The 16,050-nt window shown below is 38.4% G+C and overlaps 2 protein-coding genes across 2 annotated transcripts; both read left to right on the top strand.

Annotated features, from left to right (window-relative positions):
• The first annotated feature begins 1,512 nt into the window (after positions 1-1,512).
• Positions 1,513-5,645, top strand: LOC125556668. The gene is made up of 2 exons (XM_048722935.1): positions 1,513-3,520; positions 4,192-5,645. The coding sequence occupies exons 1-2, from the start codon at positions 2,073-2,075 to the stop codon at positions 4,814-4,816; spliced, it is 2,073 nt and encodes a 690-aa protein (XP_048578892.1). The 5' UTR covers positions 1,513-2,072; the 3' UTR covers positions 4,817-5,645.
• A 2,629-nt stretch (positions 5,646-8,274) lies between these two features.
• Positions 8,275-15,716, top strand: LOC5510786 (ras-like protein RAS2). The gene is made up of 8 exons (XM_001631184.3): positions 8,275-8,598; positions 11,511-11,533; positions 11,737-11,816; positions 12,626-12,676; positions 12,763-12,820; positions 13,500-13,541; positions 13,811-13,887; positions 14,204-15,716. Exons 1-8 carry the CDS (start codon positions 8,412-8,414, stop codon positions 14,271-14,273), a joined length of 588 nt encoding a protein of 195 aa, XP_001631234.1. The 5' UTR covers positions 8,275-8,411; the 3' UTR covers positions 14,274-15,716.
• Positions 15,717-16,050: the final 334 nt, after the last annotated feature.

Raw genomic sequence — 16,050 nt, forward strand, 5'->3', positions numbered from 1 at the left:
AGGAAAAAAAAGAGATCCAGTGATCTTGTCATAGAAGTTGATTACCGATATGTACGAGAGGTGTGACCCACTCTAATCCCAGCCTTGTACTTTTCCATGCTATGGCTTTGAAAAAAATACCACGAAACAACCGAATAAAACCCGAATACCAACACGTGACTCAAATATCGTGCATTGTGTAACAACTCTATCCTCTCCGGGAATATGGTTATAGATCGTGTTTCGAAAGTTCTACACGCATCCTAACGACAGCACTAGGGGCTAGAGGCTTGTTGCGTCCTCCTTCCTCTCCGCTGTGATAAAAGCGCCTAAGTTCGCAGGCATTTACCGCTCACTAGCGCCTCAGAACAAGCCTCTCTAGTGTAAAATTGTTTCAAGATTATTTTTTAAATATAAAATGGTTATTGATATCGTCAGTGGATAGGGATTAAAAAGTTCTTTATGTATGACTCCCCGTCGCCATCCGCCTCTGGGGAGATGGGAGGGGAGTACTATGTGGCACAACAAACCTCTGAAAGGGAGAGGTGCTGACATGACGGAAAAACCTGGAAAACGCGCAATTCCAGATAGAGAAAGAAGAAACTATTTCTTGCAATGGCTATAGGTTCTTTGTATTACGGACTGATTTTCAAAACACAAATAACGTGAGGCTGAAGTGCACATCACCAGATTTTGGCTTTTTAAGATAATTTTCCTTGATGATCATTGCCCTGTGTATCAGTTCAGGGACGAAAAGCTCAAATTTCAATGACACTTTAAAAAAAGTCGCATCAATTTAAAAAAAGTCGCACTTGATATTTTGTTTGCTACTAAGTTACTAAGTACTCAGAGAAATTCTCCGTCTTATTCGATGTGAAATTGGCTTATTTGAAGCGTCACGTCATGTTTTTCCGTCGTCAAAGGTGATATGTTCTGGGGAAATAGCGCAAGTACACTCTTTTATTATAAGAACCTTTTTTTAAGAACCTGAGATTCCACCCATGCCGAGGCTCAGATATCAGAAAAAATATTGCTTTGTTAGTCCTGATGCGTTTTAAAATGCAGAATCAGATTGTGCTAAAAAAAAACAACCTTATATATATTGCTATTGCTTTTATATATATTGAACATTTGTGTAATTCTCTTCCTAATAATTCATTTGGTTTTTTTATTTTTGTATACACTAAAATTTAAGAACATCGTTTAGAGCATACTCAGCCTTGAAATGCTCCAAAAGTAAGAACAGCCAAGCCTCAACTCAAAATTAGAGAGTTTTTATATAAAAAAAAGAGTAAGGGAAAAAGCCCAAGCACAGGCTATAGGAAATGATGTCTTATGTCTTGTTAGTGTAAGAATTAAGCACGTATTTCTACCTAGCGCGTATATTGAATACAGTTAGTTTAGTTAGGAATACGTGCTTTATTCAACACTAACAAGACATTAGACATCATTTCGGAGTAAAATTATCCTATAACCCGTGGCCCAAGTGGAGAAGAAGGCCAAGTTTTTGTTATTGTTGTTGTTGTTTTGTTGTTGTTGCGGTTGCAACGCGAATTCTCGAAGTCTTTTTTCTCTTGCAAACCGGAAGTTGGGGTCGATCTCACAAATCGGGGTCATTTGCCCAAAATAATAATCCGATGGAACTAAGACCTAAAAAAAATACAAGCTGCCATCAACTTTTGCTAGCATTAGGACAATTATTAGCACAACAATGTGAGATTAGTGTTGGGACGGAAAGCACTGTAGATTAGATACCGCTCTAAGTAGGTACAACGATGTTTCACTTTGACCTATGTGTAAAAATCCAAAATCAGTCTATTTTTTGTTTTAATTTAACTATAAAATAGCCTGTAGTTAATAGGTTAACATCTTCCCTAGGTGGTAACCACAGAGTGAATTGTAACAGTAGAAATAAAACGTGTCCGGCCTGTAGGTAAGCTAGGATTGGGATCCCTGTATTCTAATACAAAAAAAACGTTCATTTATGTGCGCTGAGTCATTTCTACTTCTTTCGCTCGTTACGACCTTCGGACTTCCGTTCAAGCGAGGAATTAGGTAAGAGATGTCGTACATCGCAAAAGGTATAAGAAACAATGGAGGTTTTTGAACGCCTGAGAAGTTGTGATATTTTAATGCAGTCCGGCGTTCATCGACTGCTTCAGTCTTTCAATGAATTACTAAAAATGGGATCAGACATACAAAATTGGAAAAATATAGATGAACCTTGGGCTCAAAAGTATGCTGAGATGTTATCACATTGGAGGGAAGGAATAGACGAGCATATTTGTATATCAGGCAGTAGTGTCGAGGTAGGAGCAATCTGTCGATCAGCAAGGAGTGGGTTATATGAACTTGAATGGGATAAAATGGAAGAAATTGGAAGGATGACTGAAGAGGTAGCTTCGCAGTATCTCGTTCCAGTTGAAGGCATACTTGGTTTTTATTACGTCAGACCCGACTTTCATGGATCAGCATATATTTGCGACGATTTCAAGGAGACGAGAACGTTTTTCGAGATGTTCAAATCAATAAGCATTGTCCAACAATCATCTATCTGCTTGTCCAATAGGGAGGTAGTGAATGAAATGACCAAAGATAGCGATGAATATGTAAATACCGATGTTTTGAAAGCCATAAGGTCACCTCTCTTCACTCCAACGGGGCCATCAGCAATGACTAAAGTACCTATTAGTCTGTACTTTGCCAAGCTTCGTGTATTACCTCTCCTATATAGTTTTATAGGAGCAAGTGGTGGTTACTGTTCAATTGATAATGTTTATTGCATTGCCTTGAAGTTTACCCCAGATTGTGTAGTCTCTTGGTTGTCAAACCGTGACGAGCTATGGCCGCCAAGTGACGTTCGACAGGAAATACTGGTAAATGGTTTCCACATTGTATCAAAAAATGCACCAGGTTTTAAAAACTCGTGGCATCTTTCCACATCTTTTGCTGAGAAATTACTGTTTGACAAAATGACTGGATTCCAAAGACTTGTATACCTTGCTGCGAAGACAGTGTTTTATTTACATCTGAAAAACGGTGAATGCAGGTACAATAAAATTGGAGAAGAAAACCAAGAGATTCTGTCATCACTTCCATCATACCTCATAAAAACTGTTTTCTTTGAGTTCTTGCGCAACAAAAGCCAAAAGGAACCGGATTTTTGGGAGCAGGAAGATGATAGGAGATTTTCTCAAGCATTAGCAGAAGTATTTGAGTTATTAAAGTGTAAGTTAGCTTCAAAAGTCTGCTATAGCTTCTTCGTCCCTGACATCAACATTCTTGAGATTGATGGCGTTATTCCAGAAGACAAATATATCACCATTACAAGCAAAGTGTTGGAAATTTGCAAGAATCCAAGAGTGTTTTTTCCAACAAATATTAACAGAATTGAGGTTCTTACATTAAACTATGATTTATTCATCAAGACAGTTAGCACCATTATTTGTGTAGAAAGAAATGCCATGTCATCTTCGAAACAAGCAATAAATACAGCATTGTTGTTACTGGAGTGTAAAGACGTTTTCCAAAAATATAACAGGTGAGTTATATGAATTTTTTTCATTGTGTTCGTGTATCGAGGGGACTTTCTTTTAAAACTTTCCATCTCTTTGCACTTTTAACACGGTGAAAAGCTTTCTCTTTTTTTGGGGGGGGAGGGGGGGGGGTCAGGGCGGCGGAGGAATCTCCATTATTACTGTTATACTAGTTTCAATGCTAAAATAGTAGGCACCAATAACTGTTTTTTTAAGGTGAAAGGCTTTGAGAGAATTATTTTGAAGGTGAAAAGCTTTTTGGGTGGGGTGGGGGGGGGTAATCTCCATTATTACTGATACTGAATTGCGATCTCAAACTGGATTTTCCCTATAAGAGGAAGTAGACAATATTTTTTTAGTCTCTCGTAAGGGGACATAATTGGTTGGTTACCATATTGGGACAATTATAATATTCCACAATTGGGACCATCTATAAACTCGTCTACTGGAAGTTTTACCACAGGAGGTCCGGTAATCCCCACAAACTTTATACCATTATTGATTTGCCATTCCTATGGGGAGCAATAAGATAAATAATTTAAACGGGGTTTACCGGTTTTCCGCTTACACAAGTGACCAACAGCAGAGCAGCTTTATAGATAAAAACAGGGGGTAGACATAAATTATTACACACTCCCTAGACTTGCCCCTCCTACATCGTTCTGTTGTTTTACAGGTTAGAGCACTCAGTAGACGATGAGTTTACCCAAGAAGAGCATTTCTTTAGAGTCGGATTTAGGGCATTCTGGGAAGAAGCGTCGAAGTCATATCTGTTTCGAGCTGCAGAACAAAGACCTTTCTTGGAGCTCGAGCGCGAGTTCTGTGCAAAGATATATGTAAGATTGGTTGCAGGGTCTTCTTATCAAATAACAGAGTTTGAGGAACAAATGATATCTCTTGGACGGATAAACGAAGACGATAAGAAGAGAATGGAATCAAGGCGGCAGGCTACTTCTCGCCACGATTCTCTTGAAGAAGGCAAGTCTTATTGTGAACGATACATTACGGAAGGAAAGCTTGACCGTAAAGGATTCATGGGGGAATGCTGCGATGGCCAAGTTTACCAACTTAATAGCGGAAGACTCGGAAGACTAGAGCGTTGTGGAGAGAATATAATCTGGAGAGATATTACTAATGAAATTCAGTATACAAATGACAATCAAGAGGGTAGTCTTCGCGGAGAGAGTGATGACAAACAAATCTGCAGAGAGACAAGTCAAGATCACCACTCATCTACATTTGAAATGGGATCAAATGATGAAGGGCACATATGTTGTGGCCTCAGATGTGTTATAATGTGATTCTGGATCATTTGTGGTGGGCGTGTTCCAGGCCAGCTCAGCCGTCCCTTTCTTCTACCCAAAGACAGGGCCATAACAGGGCAGAAAAACTGGGGGAGGGGATCTTGTAAGCCACAGCTTTGTTATTGCTGTCATTTAATATTGGAAGGCACATAATGTGTTAAAATCTCGAAATAACCATCTAAAAACAAAGTTAAATACTTTATTTACCAAATTTAATCGAAAATACCGCCAATCTTGTTTTAAAAACTTTCGTTTTTCGAGCTTGCTCGGTTATTTCCTTATTAGACCTTACATACCATATTTGGGAGTCCACTTCAATCATTTTTATCTCTTTGAGCTTTGTCTAGAGCTTTGTAAATCGAGAATTTGTCTAGAGCTAGAGCTTTGTAAATCGAGAATTTGTCTAGAGCTTTGTAAATCGAGAATTTTCACGTAAACTTGCGGGAATTCGTGTTTACTATTATTTCGCTGGCAGCCATCTTGGAAATGGAGCCTAGTCCCTAACGTTTTAGAATATCACAGGTCTCCCGCGCGCTCGCCCCAGGCTCTTTTAGACCATTTAGAAAAACGACAACCATTGATTGCTCTCTTGTTGATATGCATTGTCTCCGCAAACTCATCCGATGGGAATAGATGCTTTTTACACTTGGTACTTTGCTAGGAGGATAACATTGCGGCTAACAGAGGCTGTTTGAACACTGAAGCACTGGCCTGCCCTATGGGCGTAACGGCCCTGACTAATTTAACTCTGATACAAATATCTGTGTCATGACATCTAAAAGATTATGTTTATGTGATATTTTGTCATTCCAATATCTTAGCAACACTCTTGTTTGTTAGCATCCTCGGGGACCCAGGGCGACGCGAAGACCGGAAGCGAACGTACGCTCGAAGACGAAAGAACGAGGAGAAAAAGACTAATTCTTTCGCGCGCTTCCTGTGTCCCCGATCTCCGCGACGCCCTGGGTCCCCGAGGATGGTTTGTTACATGCATTTGTTCAATTACTTCAGAAGTCTCTTTGGAGGAGGACGTCAGATCGTTGCCTCTACAAATGTCTAACCGGTCTGGTACCACGTGTTCTTAACGGGCTTCCTGTGCTCGGAGATGAGCCATGAGGCAGCGTGGGGGCTGGGACAAGTTCACCCACAGATGGTCTCCTGTGACGTCACAAAATTTTATCATTTTAGGAGATCCAGCCACAGGAAACCTGCTAAGAACGTCTGGGACTAGGCGGCTGTCTGACCACATGTTAAGATATAACGTTGTTTTCATTGTCCTTTTATCTGTATTTCCTTAATTGTAGTCAACTTGATTGCGCTTTGTTGCTCGCAATAATCTTTTCCAATCCGGAAAAAAATAAATTTACCTCATATCCAGTGCCTGCGCTATTAAGTTAGGCAGCTGATCTTCATTGAGTTGGGTTTGTGAGGCTCTTCGGGGATTCTCAAATGTAACAGGCGACGCAAGTCCAGCAGGACATGATGGCCTGTCAATGAGAGGGACATATCAGGGCCGTGCGTAGCAGAGGGTGGGGCACTGGGAGCATGTGCCCCCCCATTTTCAAAAATTATAAGGAAATGACCAGAAGAGGCGTGGCTGTGCCCCCCCCCCCCCCAATATTTTCTTAATACTTTTGTACCCCCCCCCCCCTCCAATCTTACGTGTCCTGCAACGGCTATGAACATAGTTACCAAATTTGGTCGGATCAGAATTTATGCAACACCATGCACGTTACAACATACCATTTATAATCAATTGTTTCACGCTTTGTACTAGAAATATTCTTAAAAAACCTAACAATAAAAAAGACGCCCGTCTACCTGCGAATCATCCTTGGAAACCAGGAGAGGGGGGGGGAGGGAGGAAGGTAGGAAGGAAGGAAGGAAGGAAGGAAGGAAGGAAGGAAGGAAGGAAGGAAGGAAGGAAGGAAGGAAGGAAGGAAGGAAGGAAGGAAGGAAGGAAGGAAGGAAGGAAGGAAGGAAGGAAGGAAGGAAGGAAGGAAGGAAGGAAGGAAGGAAGGAAGGAAGGAAGAAAGGAAGGAAGGAAGGACCGTAAAAGTAGACAGGGATGTGCGCCCTATCTTTCAGGATATAAAATCCGACCAACTGCTCTCCCTTAGGTGAGGGGTGTTCAAAGATTCTTTCGATTCTGCAATCCCTAAAGGGGATCTTTATATTGGGAATTATGATAGTAGTTTTCAACTTCGATACATTCATCTTCTGATACACCTATTTCAAATAATGTTGCACTCAATAATCCATGTATCGTAGCCCGCGGTGGTTCATGGGTAGCGTATAAACGTCTGAATCCTTGTATGTGAAAGCCATGCGAATGTTCATAAGAACATGAACAAAAATTCTACAGCTTGTGAAACCTGGATTTGTATTCTATTTACGCTTATTTGCTTATTTACTTGATACCCATGAAGCCTTGCGGGTGAAGATTCTCCTAGTGCAACCTTTTTTTAATTGTATGTTATAAACGAGCCCTTAAAAAGGGCTTTAGTGCCCTCGATATGGAAGTTTCAAGCGGTTCGCCATTATTACTTTGTACAAAACAGTCCTTTAGAAATAATCGAATCTTGACTCATCCTGGGTACCCAGGGCGTCGACGGCAAAAAACGTCGAGTTTATGTCGAGGTCAGTGTAACGAGGCGCGATAAAAGAGCCGTCTTCTTTCCCGCCCCCTTCCTCTTGACTTATGCTAATTTGTTAATGCGCCTGTTGCCTCGACACCCAGGGTTCCTGAGAAAGATTTAAACTGTGGCACTAACTTTTTTCGATATATAACGGCATTGACCCCTCAACCGGCCTGTACCGGCTTTGGGAAGTACCCACAACCCAAAAAATTCATAAATGCAAAATCGACACATGAAGATGCTCAGGCATCAGTCTGAAATATTCATACAACCAAGGTAATTTCAACTACTGTTTAGCCAAATAATAGCTCAGATTTCTAAGCATTCTGGGAGATCCAATAAAAAATTCACGAGGGGAGGGCCAGTAAACACTCCTATCCCAAAGTTTGAATGTTTTTCTTTTCACCTCAAAGCCAAACAAATCAATTCCAGGTCATACAGAACAAGAAAAGCAGCTTGGATACCGCCGAGTAGGTGCAGCGGTGTTTGGCTTTGACGGGCTGTAAAAAAAACTCAAAATAGGGGGGAGGTATTTGTTTTTGGTCTGTTTTTTTTTTTTTTTTTTTTTTTTTTTTTTTTTTGTAAATCTAGCTATAGCCAGGAGCTCTTTACTTGACGTAGTTTAGCGTAAATGATAATTTGTTCCAGTTCCGCGTCTTTTATACTGCTTTTTAAATTGCTTATATTCGACTAAAAAAGCTTAGTTGTTGTATAATTTGATGCCGGCCTTTCGTTGGTACATGCCTTCGGCATCTACAGGCTCCGTTACAGGTAAAAAGAACATATGATAACATTGCGCGGGAAGCCTGGGCCGAGCTCATTAGCGTCGAGTTATGCGCGGAATGACTCGCCCACCGCCCTAACTTTTATCGACAACAAACAAGTTATATGTGAGGGAATTCAGCCCTAAATACTTCACAACATCGGCTCTGAGTATCGCCCAAGCTACCATAATGGCTAGAGAGCAAAAAGACGTGGATAAACAATACAAACTTGTGGTTGTTGGAGGTGGTGGTGTTGGTAAAAGTGCACTGACTATCCAATTTATCCAGAGCCACTTTGTGAGCGATTACGACCCAACAATTGAGGATTCGTACCGAAAACAGTGTGTAATAGACGAAAGAGTGGCTCATTTAGATAGTAAGTATGCTATTCGTTTGATTTAGTGTATTTTTGTGTGGATATTTAGCTTAGAGTAGCTACAAATCAAACATTTATTTGCCACAAATCCCCCTATAGCGTGCGAGCTAGCTCGGCGTACCAGACTTGATTAAATTTACAGTTTCGAATGTTCGTTAATGGAACATTTTAATCGAGTAAAACGAGGCTGTGTGAGTACAATGCTGGTACACTGCAATAACGTAGGTGTTTGATGAAAATATTGCATGTGTATAGGAATTTCACGCGCCCAGATAAAGAGCTAGCTATTTTGATTCCCTCCTAAAACAAAACCCTCTTGTTCGAAGCCTCTCAGTTTTAGCACACTCTTGTTTCCTCCTAAACTATCATTATTACTCGTGTTTTTTTTCTGGCGGGATTGTTTTTTAGATAATCTCAGCTACAATATTTTATAGACCAAAGAAACAGAATACTCTATTAACAGACGTACACACATTGATTTATGTATTTATGCACCTAGAGATGTCTGTCTGTTGATAAAAAATGCCCATCACTTTAAAATTTATCTTCGACCAGATTATTTTCGGACAATTTGCTTAATCTTACATTATATTATACAGATTTCGCAACTACCTGTTTCTGATATTACATTAATTTAGGTGTTGTCAATGTAGATTTTCATAACATAATACTCTTAATACCCCTTGAATTTTAAATGAATACACCCCATAATACCCAAATTTTAGGCTTCGTATTTGATATTACGACTTTTAGAGTCTTAATTTAGAAGAAACTCTTATTTATAAGGCTTGTATTTCCTGAAGAATATCAGGAAATACAATATGTGTGCAATGGCTATTTACGTACTCTATTACTATTGCTATTTACATATTGTATCATGCCATTCACACACTCGGCGTTACACAAATAATGTCCACTGTCAATATGTTTCCCCTAAAACATCCAATAGACCTTTAGTTCTTATTTAATTTTGTTTATTAGCTATAAATTGCACCATTCTGTTCATTCTAGATAGCTTTGTTATGATTTCCTGTGTTCAGTAATATTTCCCACACTTGGCATATTATAAACATGCATCATTATAGGACTGGTTCAGCATTAATGGAAAGCCTTCTCCCTTCTGCAGATTAAGTCATATTTTGTTTATTGTTATGTTACTTTGATATTTCTTTTCATTGCACAATCGTTCTGTAACCTATTGTCTTCAGGCAACTACCCCCCTAACCCTGCTAATCCAGTGTATTATTTTTTCAAGTACTTTGCCATATCAACAAATAAATGTTTTTCTTCATTGAGCTTATTACCCTTTGGTGTTTCAGGGTCATAAGGGGGTATTTTTGGTGATTCTTGAACAGACTTTATAGGTTTTTGTGAACTATGCAAGAGAAATGTATACCATCTCTTTGTGATTCATGAGTGTGGAATATCAGGCCTGCAGCAAGGGAAATCTGGGTGTGGAAAGGACTACCCCTGAAAGGTGTCCTCGATTGATCCACTAAATTGATTCATTTGATATGCTTAATTGCCTTCCAGAATACTGTACAATTGCCAAAAATCATGAAAAAGCTACTGTACATAGATTCTGTTGGTATATTTTTCGGTATATTCAAACATTTTTTTTATGAATTATGATTTTTCTTTTCACATTTATAATGTACGGGCTGATAAGGCTAAGGTAAAGCCATTACACCAATTTATGGTCTAGAAATTGTTAAATATTGATATATTTCAATTTATTTTAGTAATCATATCTCTGTTGTCTTCGATGCATTCCTTACATGGTGTGGTTACAGTATAAATTCTTATCAAAATTTGGCAAAAATACATATATAATTGATGGTCCTTTCTTTGGTCGATTCTAACCAAAAAATATTCAGTTCCAAACAATTCAGTAAGGAATGGGGACCAAATATATGCAGTTTTGCAGTAATAGGCTCAATTGCTAGATTCATGTTTTTTTTTCAATTTGTTTAAACAATTTTGTGATAGACACAGTTCAAAATATAGAGACCACAAATAGATTGACAAGTTCAGTCTAAACTTTAGCCAATGGATTTTCTTATCTTGAATAACATTGACCACATCACTAATTCACATAGCTTAGAATGATAATTCTCATATAATCTTATCAAAATATAAATATTAACAAGTTTTAGTGGCCCATTAAGCCTTTATTTAGCATTCTTAGTTTACTGAATTTCCTATAATCTGCTTACTGGCTGGGACTAGCTATTTTATCTCTGGTTCCTTCTGATACGCTTTTAAGTACAGTTAAAGCTGGTTACATTTGAATATTTTAGAATGTTGTGTGTTAACTACAGTACTCTTTCGTTTGAGCATTTAACGATAGCTTTAAATCCTTCTTTTTTTCTGGCTTATATTTATCAAAAAAAATAGATAAGGGCTTAACTTTTTTTTTTCTTGTTTTCTAAATGAAAGACTAAATAGAATAATCAGAGCCACCCTTTCCAATTTCTAACAAAATTCACCTAATGCCTAACAACATGTAACAATTAGGGCAATGAATGTACAGTTTTTATTTTTTTGTCTATGGATGTTAATCTTGAATTATTGTCTGTAAGCATTTGCAGCGCAGTTGGCAGAGTAGCGCCCTCTAGTGCCTCTCATGGCTGGGTTCCATTCCTTGTTCTGACATGAGTAGAGTTTGTTGGTTTCCGCCTTTTTTCTAAGGCCTTTCCTCACTCAACATAACCAATAATTTTGGTCTAAGCAGTGTTCCATGGTTAGATATTAGCCGTATGGTGGCTGCCTTAGGCACCTTCTATGTCTTGACCAGACTATATCTGCATCATAATAATTTAGCATTCCAGCTGCAAGAGAAGTGATAAACTTACCAATTTTATTGACTTATTTATTTATCTGACTAATTTCTACAAATCCTCCCCTTTCAGTTCTTGATACTGCAGGACAAGAGGTATGTACAAATTTGATAAAATGACTTATTTATCACTTTTATGATGAAGTATCTAAAGATTTTATTTGTTCAGTAAAAACACAGACAGCCAAACAGGCAGAGGGTCGGTTGGTTAGACAGACGGCCATTCAGCCAGGAGTAATGCATATCACTACGTACTGTAAAAGTATTTATTCATTATGTTATTATCTTTCAATTTGTAGGAGTTTAGTGCTATGCGAGAGCAGTACATGCGAAGCGGAGAGGGTTTCTTACTTGTCTTTTCAGTAACAGATCGATCAAGGTATGCTACTGTGTTCATATGTACTAACAAGGCCCTACATAAACTTTTTAGCAATGAGCCATTGGCTCCTAAATGGTCAAATCTGGTTGCCAACATGCAGTATTAAGTTGCCAATTTCTTTAAAGAAACTCTTGAATTGAGATATCTTTTTTTTAATTTTACAACTTGGGATACCTGTTGTTTTAATACTGTATTACTTGGGATACCTGTGGTTATTATATAAAAAGGTATACCCTTGTGTACAGGGCTCCATGTCTCCCTTCCCAGAATTCTTTGTATTGTTGTTTTTATTAATTAAGGTTTTAAAGTAATGTGTAGTTCCAGAAAATACCCACACCCCCCTATTGAGGGGGTAGGAGGTATGAGCCCCCACCCCTCTGGAATTTCCAACTCCCTGGAAAAATAAATACAGTAACTGTTAAGGAAAAAGAGCATTTTACCCCCCTCCCCTCTGGAAATTCCTGGGCATTTGAACCCCCCACCCCGCTGGAATTTCCAATCCCCTCAATGTGGGAGGTATGGATATTTTCTGGAAATACACAATACAGTAGCTATCATACAGATGCTTCAGCAACTCTTTCACTTTCTTCTACAGTGGAACTTTGGCCTTTTAATATCTGCTTTATAAAAGTGTCTAAATATTTAGGACAGTTTTCCTTCTTTAAAAGGCCACTTTATAAAGAACACCAATCAATCACATTGTAACAAGAATTTTTTCTGATGAAAGCAATGCAAGCGAAGCATCCTGTCTTGTCTGAACTAGCCCCCTTTAAAATTTTCACTGATCTTTATTTTTTTATCTCTTCCAGTTTTGAAGAAATAAACAAATTTTATAACCAAATCCTTAGAGTAAAAGATAGGTAAGTGATGCTTGTTATTTTGTTTACAGTACAAAAAGTGTGATTATGGTTAATTAATTGTTTCTATCTGTTTTTTTTTTTTTTAGGACAGAATTTCCTATGATTATTTGTGGTAACAAATCTGATTTGGAATATGAACGAACGGTAAGATTGCTCTGTACCCTTTTAATGTACAATATTATGGCAGGATTGAACTGAGCCATAGCAGGCCTTATAGTTTAGATTTTAGGAAATTTTGGAAAGCTTGGAAAAATAGTAAAAACTATGGAATTGCTAAAATAACCACCCAGTTTCATCAAACAACAATTTATCTCCTTTTATTTCAATTACAAAAATGATGTACAGTATCACATTGAGCAGAGGGTAATGGATTGAAAAAAGAACTCTCAGGTTTCCATAAAGGCTCTTTATTTACTCAAACCTTGAAATTGCATAACGTTAGCTCGTCAGCAGATTGGGGCCTCTCACCTCTGCTGATACGTGTGCGTTTCACTGTCAAGACATGGATAGTATCTTTCTGTTTCTCGGCCTTGAATTTGGGCTGTATTTGAGCTTACTAGAAGCTTGTGTTCCTCAGTTCCTCCAGGATGGGCTATTCTTAATTTTAATATTAGGACTTGAAAGGGCCTGGATTACATAGGATGCTCTAAAACACATTAGCTTAACTACATAATGATCATTTCATGGAAAATTGGTTACTTTCTGCTTTTAATACTTGGTTGAAAACTAAAAAGCAGGGAGATTTTATGTTGGTTCAGTCCCACAGTATTGAATGTAAACAGTGCGCCTGACTGGGGCTCTTTAATGTTTTTCATAATCCCAGGTTTCTACAGCAGAGGGCCAAGAACTTGCAAGGCAGTTGAGAGTAAGTATTCTTTGCTAATGGCCACAGGTAGCCCAGAGTGTTAGCACGTCAGCGTATGGGGCTTCTCACCACAGGTGACCCAGTTTGTTAGCATGTCAGCGTATGGGGCCTCTCACCACAAGTGGCCCAGTGTGTTTAACGTGTCAGCTTATGGACCTCTTATCTCTTTCAAATGGCACTTCCCTTTGTGTCCGGAGCCAGACTTTACTCAATATTACACACATTGTTAACATATTTTTGACATGTTGTTTCTTTTGTTTTTCAACCAGATACAATACTTGGAAACTAGTGCAAAGCAGAGGACGAATGTCGACCAGGCATTCCATGACCTTGTTCGTGCAATACGGTGAGCTATAAATGCCCCATGTTCTGTTAAAGAATGTCGATCAACCACTCCTTTGTTATATTTTTTATGTTTATTATAATATGTACAACAGTTTATTTGCAAGAAAACTACAAAATATCAATCCCCAATGAAGTCTGATACGTTATTGACAATAATTGATAGAAAATATCTTGGTTACTTGCTTGAATTAGCCAATGAAAATGGATGCTTTGTGTGACTCTGAAATGTGCGGGGGCGTAAATACTTGAAATCTTTGTATTTTTGCATTACATTAAAATGCTTCCATTCACATGAACTCCGTCCCATTTATTTTTAGGCGATTCACAGTAGCGACTGAGGCCCCACCCAAAGACAAGAAGTCAGGCAAAAAGTGTACAATTCTATAGAGTGACCAAAGCCTTACATATGTTTCTTGCCTGTAATCACTACGATGCTGTTGGCAGCACTAAGCCTAATCAGGCGTTATGACTGGGTTTCCTGTGGCGGGTTCTCACATGTGTGACATCACAGGAAATAATTAAGCTCGTCCCAGACCTCTCACCATCTCTTCAAGCACAGGAAGCCTTATTGGGTCTTGGCTGGGCAATAGCATCTACTCAGCAGAATGCTTGCCGAACCTTTCCTTTTTTCATGTCAAAGATTTCAAATTACAGAACAATGGTTATTTTGGTAAGGGAAAGCTGTGGTCCAAGGAATAATTTATTTGTTATCAGGAAGGGATTGTCATTTCTGACGTACCTCTAAAATCATGCATTGATATTTTTAGTCTTTGAAAAAGGGGGGAAGATTTGGCTCGAACCCTGTGTAATAATCAGTGAATTGAATCACAAAAGCTTCTTTTGTTTGGTAGAACGAATCATGATGAAAACAGAGCTGATAAGAAAGGTGTCCCGCGGAAATTGTTTTTTTCATCGGGGTAAAGCCAAGGATTTATTATCCCGGTACAGTTTTCCGTCTAAAATGCTATGGAATTAAATAAGGTAAACCAGTCTGCCATTCTATGCTCCCAAATAATCCAAAGTCATGCAAAGGATGTTAACATTTCGCTAAATCAATCAAGAAGATGATATATTTTAACCAAGTTGTTTTTGAAGTATCAGATTTCAGTCGTGATTTTTTGTCCAGCTCTCGTGCAAGTAGATTGTCGTATTTGTAAACAATACCCAAAGAGTAGCTGATCTGCACTAAAAAGACTCTAAGAAGACCATTTCCTAGCTAAATACCAAGTGTGAAAAAGCATCCATTTCCATCGGCTGGTTTGGGAAAGCTATTTGTGATTTTTTAGATTTTTTTTTTATTGAATTCCGTAAATCGTGAAATATTAAACATTGTTTGAAGGTGGTTATTTTGAGATTTCGTCACATATTTTTTCCAATATTGGAAAAAAACAATGAAATAGGTGTGGCTCTTTTAAGTCCTTGCAACCGACCTTACAGACAATGTTTTTTAAATCATATTTAATTAATCAAAATATTTTTTATTAAATTAATTTCTAAATAATGGACATCATCAAAAATATCTATGCATTTTACGTTTTATCAATAGAATAGAGTCGTTTGTGCGTAGAATGGAGTGAACTTCACAGCTATTTACGCGGATTTATTTCCCTACACCTTGCAATGATGTTAATCGCGGCACGGAAATTTCGTCTCACCATTCGGGCACAGAGACTTAGAGGGTTCCCCCCCTTGTTGGGCGTGGCAGATTTGGTATCTTGAAGGGTAGGAAATTAAGAGTAGCTAACAGGTCTCAGGTTCTTGTGATAAGATTTAATTTTAAAATATATTCTCTTACAGTATATACGAAATACAGAAGGCTATTTATCAGTATTTGAGTAGTGTGTGGGATGTTAGAGTGTTTACAAGATTGATTTAAATTCTTGTACTATAAACACTGTGATTGCAGACGCGGTGACCGCGCGCAAATCAAACAAACAGTCACAAATATTAACAGTTTTCAGATTCGGAAAAGAAAGTTATTTACCGGCTTTCACTGTTTCCTAACGCTCGGTCGTAGTTTTTCTTAATACGACCCCCCCCCCCCCCCCCCCCAGCAGGTAAATAACATATATTTTTTCTTGGTGGTCAAGATCTCCCCTTATTTTTCTTCGACCAACAGACAGTGCTGAAAAACCCAAGACTAGTTCCAGTACCGCGCGGTTGA

The sequence above is a fragment of the Nematostella vectensis genome, chromosome 15 (assembly GCF_932526225.1).
Source record: "Nematostella vectensis chromosome 15, jaNemVect1.1, whole genome shotgun sequence".
NCBI classification, from domain to species: domain Eukaryota; kingdom Metazoa; phylum Cnidaria; class Anthozoa; order Actiniaria; family Edwardsiidae; genus Nematostella; species Nematostella vectensis.

What these genes read in the sequence shown, in the direction of transcription:
- LOC125556668 (XM_048722935.1), top strand. Translation starts at nt 2,073, where the DNA reads ATGGAGGTTTTTGAACGCCTGAGAAGTTGTGATATTTTAATGCAGTCC. An exon ending in GTTTTCCAAAAATATAACAG is followed by an intron (nt 3,521 to 4,191) that starts GTGAGTTATATG and finishes GTTGTTTTACAG; the next exon opens with GTTAGAGCACTCAGTAGACG.
- LOC5510786 (XM_001631184.3), top strand. Translation starts at nt 8,412, where the DNA reads ATGGCTAGAGAGCAAAAAGACGTGGATAAACAATACAAACTTGTGGTT. An exon ending in TTGATACTGCAGGACAAGAG is followed by an intron (nt 11,534 to 11,736) that starts GTATGTACAAAT and finishes TTCAATTTGTAG; the next exon opens with GAGTTTAGTGCTATGCGAGA. An exon ending in GACCTTGTTCGTGCAATACG is followed by an intron (nt 13,888 to 14,203) that starts GTGAGCTATAAA and finishes ATTTATTTTTAG; the next exon opens with GCGATTCACAGTAGCGACTG.